Below are 13,350 nucleotides of genomic sequence, written 5' to 3'. Positions count from 1 at the left end.
GCCCCGTGAACGCGCCAAGTCGGGCCCGAGGAGGCCTGGCTTGCCAGGGTCTCGCGACCAGATAGGTCCGCTGCTTATCCAGGCGGCGAGTCGAGGCAGAAATTATTTCGCCGTGTACTGAGCTTGAGCTGTATTGGCGCAAAGCTGCTGGCTGCGGACTCCAACTGACTTCTGAAGGGACCACTGTACAGATAATCAAATATTCGAGGTTTACAGAGTCATTCTAATTGGTCGCGTATTATATTTTTGTTATCAATACAAGCATCAGGCACAAGAACTCAACCACCGACATCCACAATGAACTTCCCAGGCTCTTCAGGGTTTCCGGGCCAGGGCCCGGCGCCGGATCCGAACGAGGAGCAGATGAAGAAGGTTTGTTCATATACTCGATGCAGTTTGTTTTCAAGCTTCAAACCAACTAACTTATGCCCCCCATGAGCTCAGTTAAAATCCTTCGGTGAATCATGCGCAGCAAAAACGGTCATGTCTGGTGTCGCTGGTCTAGGTCTTGGTGCCGTTTTTGGACTTTTTATGGCTTCGGTACGTGCCACTCTCACCATCGACTTTTCCCCTGCATATCAGTCTGCCTATCCGACAGCATAGAAACGAGGGACTTCATCTTTGGAACAGAAAAAATTAACATGACCGATTTATCACGCAAAATACAGATGGCCTACGACACACCCTTCCACCACCCGGCCCCCGACGCCGCCAAAGCCGCGGGCCCGAAACCCCCCTACGCCGCCGGCACGGGCATGGTGCTGCCGCGCGGCAACTACAGCCCGCCGACGACGACTACACCGCCCCCCATGTCGTCGCTGCCGATGCGCACGCAGATCGCGGCCGGGTTCCGCGACATGGGCGCGCGGTCCGTCAGCACGGGAAAGAACTTTGGCAAGGTCGGCGCCATGTTCTCGGGCATCGAGTGCGGCATCGAGGGCCTGCGCGCCAAGAATGATGCCGGCAACGGCGTCGCTGCCGGCTGCGTCACGGGCGCCATCCTCGCCAGGAACGGCGGCCCGCAGGCTGCCGCCATCGGCTGTGCGGGTTTTGCGGCTTTCAGTGCCGCTATTGAGATGTGGTTGAGGAGTCCCAAGGATGAGTAAAAATAGCTTCTCTGTTGGACGGGAATGCTGCGGGCGGACTCTGGAGAGATTTTTTTTTTTTTTTTTTTTTGATGTGACGACGCAGACGAGGGGAGGGGTGGTTTTCACATCATGGCTTTAGGGCCGTGTTTTTGCATCGCATCGGCGTTTTTTTGTTTTTGATCTGGGGGATTTGAAAATGATCTTGAGGGAGGGACCTGCACTCCTTACTCGGGATGATAGATATAGAGGCTGTATTTCTATTTGGGCATATACATCTCCACTTTGGCCTCGGAATGCTCCGAGGGCATTTGTACAAAGTAATGTACTTTTATAATATAGAAATTTCAAGAGCAGTTTGGAAATAATGAAAAGTGAAGATTGTTGTTCATTAGCAAGGATATATCCCGCTGCTTGGTCTAATCTAGCAGCCTTACAAGTCCCATAGACAAAACGACCTAGAAAATTGAAATATGCAATCCTTTGCCCCAGGCTAGTCTCGCTCCTTCGCTCAAAGCTCTGACGCAGTAGTCACAGACAAACAAATGAAATACACATCCGTTTCCCAGAACCTTGACACAGAGTATCAAAGCTTTTACAGGATGTTATCCCAGAAGCTAGGTGCCCTTTCCTTGCGCGGCTCTGGTGGCGATAGTACAACAGTGTCCCAAGTCTCCACCCCATCAATAAAAAGACGGTACGTCAAGGTACTCTGTTCCCCTCCTGCCAGGTTCTCCAGTGTGATGGCTCCGAATTTAGAATTTCCCTTGTTGATGTATCTAGCAGATGGATAGACGATTAGTAGCTGCAACGCATAGCAAAACCAGGTTCAGGCTTTGCAAACTTACTTGATCTCAACATCCTCATCGTCTGTCTGACGATAGGTCGGAATGGGCGAGTAGAACTGGCTAAGCGGGCTCACAGAAAACTCATGAACCGCTGAGCTTTCAGGCCACTTGGAGCCAGCCGGGGGAGGGAACTTGGTAGCGGCGAACTCATGCCTGTCGCCCGACAGAACAACGACGCCCAGGCCACGCGCGCCAACGTCCCACATGGCCTCAAGAATCTTTTGCCGCTCGGCAAGGAATCCACCCCACGTGTCCTGGGTGTTGACGCGCCAGTTCTTGGTGAGCGGGACCGACGATGCTACAACTTTCCACTTGACCCCCTTAGGCTCAGGGCGCTGTAACCAGTCCAAGAAATCATCCAGTTGCTCTTTTCCAAGCATCGTCTTCTCGGGACTATCATAAGGCTTGACCAAATTGCTGGAGCGATACGTGCGCGTGTCGAGCATGAAGAAGCTTGCAGGTCCCTGTGAGAACTCAAAATACGTCGCACCTGCCCTTGCTGCCTGAAGACCAGCCTGTCTGGCGGGCGGCGGGTTCACAGCCGTCTGATAGTGATGCCAAGGGTCAACGGCGGCCTCGTACACGCCTGTTTTGTTTGCATGCCAGTCATTGGCAATTTCGTGATCGTCGAGGACGTGGATCCAGCTAAGATTCTGTCCAACACCGGGCCAATCGGGTGATGCATAGACCTGGCGATACTCCTGCCTGTAAACATCGACGTGGGTACCCCAGCGCTTCGGTACGTCAATGTATATGAAATCGCCGAGGAACAGCATGAACTGAGCCCCAAGAGTTGGTAGGACCTTGGCCAAATGCCTCATGCCGGGAATTGCAAGTGCATGGTCTGAGGGGTTATACGGTAGGCGCTGAACTATGCATGAGGTGGAAAGAAAAGTAAACTTTCCGTTGAACAGATCAGGGGTTTGGCCTGGCCTTGGCGCAGAGGTGAACTCGCCAGAATGGTTGTTGGATGTCTGCCACTCATAGGTGCGCTGTTTCGAGTGGCGCAATGGGGCGGTCAGAACTGCGGTGTAATCAGTCTCGTTCAAAGTCCATCGAACACCTCCCACACTCTGCCAGGTCGACATCTCGAACGGCGGCTCAGGGTCTTTGAGGCGGATCTGGAGGGTGACGGGCATTTTGGTCTGGTCGGGCTCGCGGATGAGAAACTTGGCCTCCGTGTCTGAGACGTGACCAACCCGGACAAAAGATAGGCCCTCAGTCGGGTAGAGATGCTCCCGGAACAACCGGTCCGCAACCATGCCCACCAGCAAGATGTTGACGACAAAGGTGAGATAAGAGGCGAGGGGAGAGCGTGGATTCGGCCTCCCCCCAAGAAGGGTCCGCCATAGCTTGTACGGTTTCTTCTCGATCACCTCATGAATCTCAACCTCTTCCGAGACAATTGTGACCTTGCCATTTTCTTGCTTGACGACTGGAGGAGACGTGATTGTTGTGTCTCTGACAACCACATCGTCGGCGATGTCCTTTTTATATCCCGAAATGAAGCTGGGGACATAAATGGCGAATAGCCCAAAAACCACCGCTGGGATGAGGGGCAAAAGACCCCATCTGAGAAAGAAATATGACAGAACCCTCAAGGCTACCGAACTGACGGCTGCAGTCCTGGTGTGAAAACTCGCCATGGCGACGGCGAGATTGAGTTTTGTTGATTTAATCCTTGCAGAAAGAAATCGTATGATGAATGGACGGAGTGTGGGAGTTGGAGGGAGAGAGTGTGAGTGCACATACACGCACAAGAGCGAGCAATCAGAACGAATCGATGCCTGACACAAGACTTTGCCTCTCAATTGAGGGACTGTGAAGAAGACGGTAAGAAAAAGAAAGTGCAGTTCACAAATCTTAGATTAAACATGCCATACAGTACATTCCAGAGCGGGTGGTAATTAGTAGGTAGGTCTAGGTGCATTGAGGCCATGCAACCAAAGCTTTAAGCAAGGAGCCGCGCTGCAGCAAGGAATCCTGTGGAATGTGGAATCCGGTCTGATAAGACTAGAAATGTGACCGAGGGAGTGATGATATCACTCTAGCAGGCATTCACTATGACGGGCAGTTTCCTTCACGTGCCAAGAAAGGTACGTACCGCTACCGTACCACCTTTTTACCTTTGCCATGGTAGATCCCTACTGGTTATGTAAGCAATTGACAAGGGAGGGGTCCGCCAAAGTTTCCACATTGCGTTGAGTGTGAAGGCTTGGCGTGCAGGGGAAGCTGCGACAACTGGCCAGAAGTTGTGTAGCTGTACAGAGGTTTTGGTTTTTGAACCAGATTGCCGCGACATCCCACGCCATTGCGGGTTTGCGACGACAAAACAAGGCCACAACATACAAACCCCCGACGAACACGATGCAGCCTTTATTATTCACGTATGGGCTTTTTGCCTGGTTTGCAGCGCAAGCTGCCGCAACGGCCCTGACATATAAACTACACGCGAGCGAGAAGGCGTGCTTCTACGCCACTGGCAAGACCAAGGGCGAGAAGATGGCCTTCTACCATGCGGTATGACGAGCAGACGACCCCCCAAGCCATGACGCATAGAATGGTCAATCAGACTGATCAGGACAAACAAACAAACAGGTTCAATCTGGTGGCAGTTTTGATGTCGATTATGAGGTTGTTGGACCCACTGGCAAGGTCATTCTCGATGGCGAGGCAGAGCGCCAGGGTGATTTTGTTTTTACCGTCAACGATATTGGAGAGTACAGGTTCTGCTTCAGCAACACTATGAGCTCATACGACGACAAGGTGGTTGACTTTGAGATTGCCGTGAGTTGCCCGGCCAAGCCACCATCGGCCATGGATGACTTGAGGGTGCGGACAGAAATACTGATTATATGATTGCGCAACCCAGGTTGAGAACGAAGCTCGTGTTGGCCTCCCGTCGAAGAAGGGAACTTCACCAGAACAGACATCAGTACTCGAGGAGTCGGCCTTCAAGATCTCAGGCCAGCTATCGTCCATCACTAGGCACCAAAAGTACTTCCGTACACGCGAAAACCGCAACTTTGCCACTGTTAGGAGCACGGAGAAACGCATCATCAACTTCAGTCTGATTCAATGCGGTCTGATTGTTCTTATGGGAGCGCTGCAGGTGTTTATCGTTAGGTTCTTCTTCCAGGTATGCGACCACCTTTCCAAGTGACCACCGTGGTTCAGATTACTTCACCCTGGCGCAAGTCAAGCCACTAACATTAAATGTCTTTGAAACCATAGGGCGCGAGGAAAGGATACGTATGATCTGTCTTCATCATACCGGTGGTAAACTTTTGCTTGGGGTCATCTGTCTAGGAGTACAACAAACAAACGTTGCAAACGGGCAGGTCTCGAAATCCTCAAAAATCTGTGTCGTCTGCTACAATTAACGCTACAGACAACACGCGCAGTGATTGTGGTAAGGAATTCTAGAAGCCTTTCGGGAGAGTGATGCAAGCGGGTTCACTATAGGCATTTTGGTACTCTCAAATCTGTTCAGTTCAAACAAGTCCATTGAATTTGTGAATGTGGTTGGTTGCCGTGCGTATTACAATTCTTAAAGTGTGGTTTCCAACCATGCAATCCAAAATCAAGGCTTAAAGTCAAATTAAGTTATTTCCTCTAGGTAGCTCTCAATGACCTGCACAACGGCCTAAGCAAGCAGGTTACAATGCAGAAAGTAGTACAATCGACTTCAGTGACGCGCTTATCTAAGGCTCGATTAACGCATATCTGTCGACTGGACCCACCTTTCAATCGCGCTAGCACCAGCCAGCCTGCTGCCAAGGTGAAGTTTGAACGCGGCAAACCCAAAATTTCGTTACAACCATTCGCTCGCGTTGCTAACTTTCCCGACCACAAGCCCCAACTCATCTCGTGCATCATCGCTCACTCGGGGCTTACCGTCGGCACACCACTAGACACCCGCCGACTCGCACATAAACAATGTCGACAATCGCAGCCGGGCTCGCGCGGGCGCTTCCCAAACCGAAATACACAGGCGAAGATGAAGAGGCACCGTCACACGGCCAGCAGGCACGCGGCCCGCGGATCCTCGGCCCGGGTCAGCTCGACGAGACGCAAGTGGTGCTGAAGAGGGCCGGCCCACCCCCTTACGGCCAGCGATCGGGATGGCGGCCGCGCAGTCAGGAGGACTTTGGCGACGGCGGCGCGTTCCCCGAGGTGCCCGTGGCACAGTACCCGCTGCAGATGGGCAAGAAGGGGGCAACCAAGAGCAACGCGCTGGCGGTGCAGGTGGGCTCCGATGGCAAGGTCAAGTATGATGCCATCGCGAGGCAGGGCCACAGTGAGAGCAGGGTCATCCACACTTCGTTCAAGGACTTGATCCCGCTGCGGCAGCGGGCCGAGGCTGGCGATATCAATCTTGAGAGGCCGAGCGAGGAGGAGGTTGCCGCCACGACTGAGAGGACCAAGAACGCACTGGCTGCGCTAGTCAGCGGCGCGGTGGCGGCCCAGAAGCCCAAGAATGTCAACGTTGGCCAGCGCAAGGACGCGACGTTTGTGCGGTACACACCGGCAAATCAAATGGGTGACTCTTCTAAGAAGCAGGACCGGATTATGAAGATTGTAGAGCGGCAACGGGATCCGATGGAACCTCCCAAATTCAAGCACAAGAAGATCCCGCGAGGCCCACCCAGCCCGCCCCCGCCAGTCATGCACTCGCCGCCGCGCAAGCTGACGGCTCAGGACCAGGAGGACTGGAGGATACCGCCGCCCATCTCAAACTGGAAGAACCCCAAGGGTTTCACGGTACCCTTGGACAAGCGTCTGGCTGCCGACGGGAGGGGCTTGCAGGACGTCACGATCAACGACAAATTCGCACAGCTATCAGAGTCCCTTTACGTCGCCGACAGGCATGCACGTGAGGAGGTTAAGCAGAGGGCGCTCATGCAGCAGCGCCTGGCAGAGAAGGAGAAGGCTCAGAAGGAGGAAAACCTGAGGCAGCTGGCGCAAAAGGCGCGGGAAGAGCGTGCCGGTGCTGGGAGCAGACGGCGGTCCAGGTCTGGCAGCCGCAGCAGCCGATCCTATTCATCTGGTTCAGACAGCGAGGAATCTGACATCCGGGAACGGGAGGAGGCGAGGAGAGAGCGACGCAAGGAGGAGGAACGCAAATTACGACAGTCTAGGATGGGCGCGGAGAGGAGAGTACAGGTCATGGCACGGGAGCAGAACCGAGACATCTCTGAGAAGATTGCTCTGGGACTCGCCAAGCCCACGCAGTCGGCAGAAGGCATGTACGACTCCCGACTTTTCAACCAGTCGTCTGGTTTCGAGGGCGGCATCAACGAAGACAATCCCTACGACAAACCGTTGTTTGCGGTCCAGGACGCCATCAGCAGTATCTACCGTCCTCGTGCGAACAACGATGATGAGGACGAGGCGGCAGGTGATGCGGAGATGGCCAAGATACAAAAGGCGAGCAGGTATGGTGAGGTGCTGGGCCGTGGGACATTCTCCGGCGCCGGGGAGGTGGAGGCCAGAGAAGGCCCGGTGCAGTTCGAAAAGGATGCTGCCGGGACGGATCCTTTCAATGTGGACAAGTTCCTGTCCGAGGTCGAACAGACCGCCTCGTCAAAGAGGGGATATGGTCTCCAAGAATCAGGCAACGATGGTGGCAGGCCGAAGAGGGCTAGGGTGGAGGATGACGATTGAGGCTTGATTGAACAAAATTATAGGGCTCTTGCAAAGGCATTATTTGTTTAATGTGACCACTGGTCGATACTATTTACGCACAGGGCATTGTGGGAAGTGAGAGTCTCGTCTAATCTTATCGATACGTTTTCATACGAAGGCTTAAACACAACGTTCTTATCGCAGAAAAGAACCGGTCGTCAAGTAACGCAGATATGTTCTTCAGGTTCGGCTTCATCATGGGTTCACGGACATTTTAACCTCGTCCTCCGTGGTCAGTACTCCAACGGCATGTCTTGTCATATCATATCGTATCCTGTCAAGCCACTGTATCTCGAATCTTGAAAGATCGCCAACTTTATAATTGGGGAAAAGTTAAGTACCTTCCAGTTCCCTGTTGTTGCTGTTGCTCTAGCCCCATGCTCGTTATCTAGTATTTCTTTCTTTCGGTATTAATTGTTTAACATGAATCGGAACGATCGAATCGTGCACGACCGTCATGCACCGGCAACGATGAATCAAAAAGCTCCGAGCGAGGGAAGAGAGAGAGATTGACACATAAGAAACAAAAAAGAAAAGAACGAAAAAAAAAAAAAAAAAAAAAAAAAAAAAAAAAAAAAAAAAAAAAGCCTAACCGCATAAACGGCCATGGACGATGATTCAAACAGAAGCAAAGTGGTGCACAAGTTCGGATGGGGGGGACAGGTTCGCCCTTTGGGGCCTGCAAAACGAGGATAAAACAATGACCGGGTGGAACTCGACTCGAGAGTGGGGGACCCTCCTTTCCGCTTCGTATCGACGGTTCTGCAGTGTTTCTTTTCCAACTTCTCGCCCGGGTGAAGTAGCAATTATCCATGTCGCATCCCGGTTCGGCAATTTTGCGATGGCAGGTCAAGTACCGTATGTGGGACGACATGATAAAATGGTTGGTATTATACTTGGTATAAGTTGAGTTGGCGTAATCTTGGGTTGGGTCGAGAACTTGGAAGTTGTAATAATGAAGCGAAGCCACCGACCACACTTTGAGCCTGACTTGGCTCGACTCGTGCTCTAAAACACTGTAGGTAAGTTAGGTAGACTATTTCTAGTAGTAGCTACACACTTGTACTATTAGCTCCGACAGTCGTTAGAAAACATAAATTAAATTCGAACTTGCTGGAGTTTTGCATCATGACAAACTTTTGTGTAGTCAAGCGCATAAGGTTCACAGGCTGCATTCTTCAGACGATGGACCTTTTGGTTAAAAACCCTCCTTCCGCCAATACCAAGCAGATGTTTGGGTAGGTCAAAATTCAATCCCGGCTCTCATGACATAAAACCTTCCTGAAGCTTTGAGGTCCATCTTTGCACCCATTTCGTACCGTGGTAACAAGCAACAAAAAGAAGCAAAACACTAAAACAACGATTACGGGGCCCTTTGCTTCCTTTCATTTCTTCTTTAGGGTTTGTTCTTTTGCAGATTTTACAGCTTTAGACCGGTCGCTGAACGCCCCGCATGAAATCCTTCTGCCAGAAGTTACCCGATTTAGATGGTTTCCCCTGACGAAGAGCAAGAGAAGCAACGAGAGCTGACCTTGCGTGCTTGTTGCTACTCTTCGACCCCCCACCCCGGAACCCACACTAACTCCGTAACAGGCCGCCTCCTGGTAATGCTCTGCATTGACGACTCTTGCGGAAGGGTGTAGCTTGACATGTCCTTTTTTTTTTATCTTACTTTTTTGATATCGTTCGGGGAGTTTTATAATGGTATCCGCCGTTCCGAAGCTTCCTTTATCTATGCTTATATGGGGCCATGTAAATCCCTTTGGGTCGATCTGCTAGTCTGGACACGTTCGATATCATCTTTCCCTTCATTTTTAAACTTCGTGCATATACCAAAATGCCATATTCCTCTCTTTAACAAAGTCAGTAACAAGTCCCAGCTGGTCTGAACGGTCTGGACTGGCGTCTTACGCTCTCTTTGCCCCCGAGAATTGTTTTATATTTTATTTATATTTATCTCCCCCAAGAATTTATTGACCAACATACACATTTTTAATTCTATGGAAAGAAATACACTGAAATATCTTGAGAACTGCCCATTCCATCAAAGACATTACTGCTTGAAGAATTCAAAACAACACAGCCTCCTTCTGCGCCCGGGAAGCCAGGGATCATACAGCAGACACGAGGGGTGACCCTTCCAAACTTCTCTGCATATCAAAACCCATCCGCCCCCAAACATGAGCGTCAGAGCCACAGTAAGCAGCGAGCTGTTTGATGACTACATCCGCCGCACCAGGGAGCAGCACGGGTACACGCCCTTTGAGTACTGGGTGCCCCCGAAGACGCTGCCAGCCCGTGCGTTGAGAAAGTTCAACAGCAAGGAGTTCCTCAACAGGTCGAGCGAGTCGCAGAGGCGGGTCGCTTCGCGTCAGCCCGGAGTCCACCGTCGCTCGCAGCCGCGGCCTAAGACGGCGCAGCGTCGCCAGATGCACGAGATGAGGGAGGCCAGGATGCAGAGGCAGCGGCGGCAGCGCCTTCAGAGGCTGGAGCAGCAGCAGCTAGAGCGGGAGCAGCAGATAGAACTGGAGGAACCGCAGCAGCAGCAGCAGCAGAAAGACCTGCGGCCTAAGAACTCGTCTGCAGATTCTTCTAGCCGCGATTCTGCAGTGGTTCTTGATCCTGTGGAAGAGACCGCCTCCTACGAGCCTGTGTGGCAGGAGTGGCCCTCTTCCGTACCGCCGACTTACCAGGACGTCGTGAGGATAAGGCGCGGTGCAGACATGGCGCCTATCCCGGCGAGTGTCATGGACGAGAAGAGACTGCTGGCCGCTGCTGCTGAGTCGGTGCGTATCGTCGACGAGCACCCCGCCCTAAGAGGTAGTGGTGCCAACAGTTTTGAGGAACACCCCGCTCTCAGAGGTGGTGGTTCCGAGGGTATTGTCTCGGTCAGTAGTATACTCCCCATTGCAAAATATTAACCATCTTTTCTAGTGGACGTGGCTGACAAGACCTGGCGGACTAGGATGGCACACACAACGCAGCCAGGGGCTCGTGGTTTCGTCGGGACCATCCAGCCAGCGACGAGGAATCAACCAAGAAGGGCTTCAGGGGATGGAGCAGACGCACCACGGCACTCGTCGTCGCACTGGCGGTTATTGGTCTTGTAATCGTTATTGTAGTTCCTGTGGTTATTACGACGGAGCAACATAAAAATAGATATCCCGACTATTTCAAGATCAACTACACCCTCACAGAAACCTGTAAGTAAATCTCCGTATATCCTCGAGGTTTATATTACCATATTCAGGCTCTCAGCACAGTGTGCTTGGTACAAACAAGATTTGGCTGGCTAACATGCCCGGAGATTCAGGAGAAAACTTTTTTGATAAGTTCAGCTACTACAGCGGGGACGATCCAAGTATGACACCTTGATGTCGCGTTTGCGCTTTAAAAAATCTCATCTTGCGCCCAAGTGAGTGTTCTTGTAACACAGATAACTAACAAATGCACCGATAGCCCACGGCTTCGTAAAATACGTGACGCGCGAGGAAGCCAAGATCTACAATCTCACCTCTACCTCCAGCACATCTGCCATCCTGCGCGTCGACAACACGTCGAGCCCCTACACCTTCCCCGACGTCGCCGAGGGCCGCATGTCGGTCCGCGTCGAGTCGAAGCGGCAGTACGACCGCGGGCTGTTCATCTTTGACGTCAAGCACACGCCGTTTGGCTGCGGCACTTGGCCGGCGCTGTGGCTGGCGGGCCTGACCAGGTGGCCGCGCGACGGCGAGATCGACGTCATGGAGGCCGTGAACCGCGCCACCGATGGCAACCTGCAGTCGCTGCACACGTCGGGCGGCTGCTCCATGGAGGGCGTCAGGCGCATCATGACGGGCGCCGCCGCCAAGGCCGACTGCTACAGCGGCGGCGAGGACAACACCGGTTGCAACGTCCGCGGCGACGGGAACGATACCTTTGGGTCTGGGTTCAACAAGGCCGGTGGTGGTCTTCTTGCCGTCGAGCTGCGCGACGAGGGCATCAGGACCTGGCAGTTCACCAGGGCCAAGGTGCCGGCTGATGTCGAGGTCGGCACTCCAGATCCCAGCGGCTGGGGTCCCGCCATGGCGGACTTCCCCAGCACCGAGTGCAACATTGGGGAGCACTTTAGGAACCAGAGTATCATTCTCAATATCTCGCTGTGCGGTGACTGGGGGGATAAGGCGTACGCCGGTTCTGGTTGTAAGTAGTCCACCCTCTTGCGGTCCCGAAAAGAAGACGCAAAGCGATTTCATGTTTCTAACAAGACAACATCACAGGTCCGATGAATTGCTCCGATTTTGTCGCAACAAACCCATCCGCTTTCACGGATGCGTTCTGGGAGTTTGGTGCCTTCAGGGTTTATGAGCCCATTAAGAAGTAATATCAATGGTGATGAATAATGACCTTTTTTTTTTTTGGTTCTAATGGTTGATTATAAAAGTTATCGGGGATCTGGTTGTTAAATACAGGAAGGGAAAAAAAAGAGATGACTAGGAGCGAGGCGTTTCGGCCTCCATTCGGTGTTACTGCGACGCTTTTTATTTCTCATTGGTGTACACTTGATTCCTGGTACATTGCTGTGTAATGTATCTTAAAAGACGCATGAGACGTCTGGTCTAGTCGAGATTAGGGTATCGTCATCTAAATGTATAGAGTAGTATACAGGAGGTGCCTCATAGTTCCGGTGAACTTCATCTTACATAGTTTTACACCATATGATGGTACACATCGTCTGTTGCATCAAAGCAAGCACAGCCAACACAGCCGACCAAGTTAGACCCAGACAGACGGTCCGGATCTGGTCAAGGCCTTGCTGCGCCAAGGAGGTCCCTGGCCCTCTTCTCAAACGCATTAACCATCACGCCAGCCAGCTCATTAGCCACGCTGCCCGTAGCGACCTGGTACATGGGGTTCGAGAACTGATACCGAATCGACAGCTCGACGTCCGCCCAAGGCCTCGACCCGCCGGTTCCCTGCTCCTGTGTAACAGTCCAGCGAGTCACCAGGCTCTCAAACAGCCCACCCACAGACGCCTTGGTGCCGGGGATCACCTCGTCCAGATCGATGCCGCACTCCTTGGCCTCGGCGGGCGAGATCCCCGGCGTACCCTTGCCGCTGACGGCCTCGACCACCCGGCCAGGGATGCAGTATAGCCGGCTGGTATAAGTCTCGGTGACTGGGCCCCAGCCGACCGTCAGCTCGCCGGCCGCGGGCCAGCGCCCCTTGCCGTTGGGGCCAGGCCGCCACGCAGTCACGCGGCTGTGGGTGCAGTATGGCAGGAACGAGGCGTACGAGTCCACGTCGGCGATGATGTCGTACAGCGCCGAGGCCTGGTACGGAAGGCGCCGGCGCGCGGAGAGATGTGCGGGAGCCGGCGGACCCAGTGGGTTCCCAGGGAGGCTGAAGAATGTCGCGCGCGACGCCGCTGGGAGGAAGCGTTGGTTGTGGTGTTGGTGCTGGTCGTGGAGATGGAATGTAATCGCTGGAGCGGCGAGATGTTTTGACGGCGCGCGGAGGGCCGGGCGCGCCAGTTGACGCAGAGTTGCCGCCATTGTTTTTTTCTCGGTAGCACAGTAGGCTGCGGATGCTATCGATCCATCATTTTGTTGTGTCTTGTCTGACACCGCTAATAGACTGTACTGTGGAAGTTGCTTGGTATTGCAAGCTGATGTCGTTGGACTGTCTGGGCTCCGAGAACAAAAGAAAAGAAAAGCGCCGACATTCGGCAATCCGGGCCCGCAAGTCAG

The 13,350-nt window shown here is 53.0% G+C and overlaps 6 protein-coding genes across 6 annotated transcripts; 4 read left to right on the top strand and 2 right to left on the bottom strand.

The window, feature by feature from the left end:
* Positions 1-170: 170 nt before the first annotated feature.
* PgNI_02399 (uncharacterized protein) lies at positions 171-1,203 on the top strand. Its single transcript, XM_031122466.1, has 3 exons — positions 171-372; positions 445-540; positions 669-1,203. Exons 1-3 carry the CDS (start codon positions 298-300, stop codon positions 1,104-1,106), a joined length of 609 nt encoding a protein of 202 aa, XP_030986897.1. The 5' UTR covers positions 171-297; the 3' UTR covers positions 1,107-1,203.
* Positions 1,204-1,461: 258 nt separating this feature from the next.
* PgNI_02398 (uncharacterized protein) lies at positions 1,462-3,929 on the bottom strand. Its single transcript, XM_031122465.1, has 2 exons — positions 1,934-3,929; positions 1,462-1,864 (listed from the first exon to the last, which is right to left on the bottom strand). The coding sequence occupies exons 1-2, from the start codon at positions 3,577-3,579 to the stop codon at positions 1,681-1,683; spliced, it is 1,830 nt and encodes a 609-aa protein (XP_030986898.1). The 5' UTR covers positions 3,580-3,929; the 3' UTR covers positions 1,462-1,680.
* A 255-nt stretch (positions 3,930-4,184) lies between these two features.
* PgNI_02397 (uncharacterized protein) lies at positions 4,185-5,557 on the top strand. The gene is made up of 4 exons (XM_031122464.1): positions 4,185-4,453; positions 4,532-4,720; positions 4,806-5,072; positions 5,168-5,557. Exons 1-4 carry the CDS (start codon positions 4,301-4,303, stop codon positions 5,189-5,191), a joined length of 633 nt encoding a protein of 210 aa, XP_030986891.1. The 5' UTR covers positions 4,185-4,300; the 3' UTR covers positions 5,192-5,557.
* A 315-nt stretch (positions 5,558-5,872) lies between these two features.
* PgNI_02396 (uncharacterized protein) lies at positions 5,873-7,600 on the top strand (the record flags this gene model as incomplete). Its single annotated transcript, XM_031122463.1, has 1 exon — positions 5,873-7,600. The coding sequence occupies one exon, from the start codon at positions 5,873-5,875 to the stop codon at positions 7,598-7,600; it is 1,728 nt and encodes a 575-aa protein (XP_030986892.1).
* Positions 7,601-9,801: 2,201 nt separating this feature from the next.
* On the top strand, positions 9,802-12,048 carry PgNI_02395 (uncharacterized protein; the record flags this gene model as incomplete). Its single annotated transcript, XM_031122462.1, has 5 exons — positions 9,802-10,509; positions 10,587-10,824; positions 10,929-10,982; positions 11,081-11,803; positions 11,881-12,048. 5 exons carry the CDS (start codon positions 9,802-9,804, stop codon positions 11,982-11,984), a joined length of 1,827 nt encoding a protein of 608 aa, XP_030986889.1. The 3' UTR covers positions 11,985-12,048.
* A 357-nt stretch (positions 12,049-12,405) lies between these two features.
* PgNI_02394 (uncharacterized protein) lies at positions 12,406-13,155 on the bottom strand (the record flags this gene model as incomplete). Its single annotated transcript, XM_031122461.1, has 1 exon — positions 12,406-13,155. The coding sequence occupies one exon, from the start codon at positions 13,153-13,155 to the stop codon at positions 12,406-12,408; it is 750 nt and encodes a 249-aa protein (XP_030986890.1).
* Positions 13,156-13,350: the final 195 nt, after the last annotated feature.

This window comes from Pyricularia grisea, assembly GCF_004355905.1.
Source record: "Pyricularia grisea strain NI907 chromosome Unknown Pyricularia_grisea_NI907_Scaffold_1, whole genome shotgun sequence".
Taxonomy (NCBI): Eukaryota; Fungi; Ascomycota; class Sordariomycetes; order Magnaporthales; family Pyriculariaceae; genus Pyricularia; species Pyricularia grisea.
This window is presented reverse-complemented; position numbering and strand designations above follow the sequence as displayed.

What these genes read in the sequence shown, in the direction of transcription:
- PgNI_02398 (XM_031122465.1), bottom strand. Translation starts at nt 3,579, where the DNA reads ATGGCGAGTTTTCACACCAGGACTGCAGCCGTCAGTTCGGTAGCCTTG. An exon ending in GATGAGGATGTTGAGATCAA is followed by an intron (nt 1,865 to 1,933) that starts GTAAGTTTGCAA and finishes TCCATCTGCTAG; the next exon opens with ATACATCAACAAGGGAAATT.
- PgNI_02399 (XM_031122466.1), top strand. Translation starts at nt 298, where the DNA reads ATGAACTTCCCAGGCTCTTCAGGGTTTCCGGGCCAGGGCCCGGCGCCG. An exon ending in ACGAGGAGCAGATGAAGAAG is followed by an intron (nt 373 to 444) that starts GTTTGTTCATAT and finishes CCATGAGCTCAG; the next exon opens with TTAAAATCCTTCGGTGAATC. An exon ending in TTGGACTTTTTATGGCTTCG is followed by an intron (nt 541 to 668) that starts GTACGTGCCACT and finishes CGCAAAATACAG; the next exon opens with ATGGCCTACGACACACCCTT.
- PgNI_02397 (XM_031122464.1), top strand. Translation starts at nt 4,301, where the DNA reads ATGCAGCCTTTATTATTCACGTATGGGCTTTTTGCCTGGTTTGCAGCG. An exon ending in TGGTTGACTTTGAGATTGCC is followed by an intron (nt 4,721 to 4,805) that starts GTGAGTTGCCCG and finishes TGCGCAACCCAG; the next exon opens with GTTGAGAACGAAGCTCGTGT. An exon ending in TCGTTAGGTTCTTCTTCCAG is followed by an intron (nt 5,073 to 5,167) that starts GTATGCGACCAC and finishes TTGAAACCATAG; the next exon opens with GGCGCGAGGAAAGGATACGT.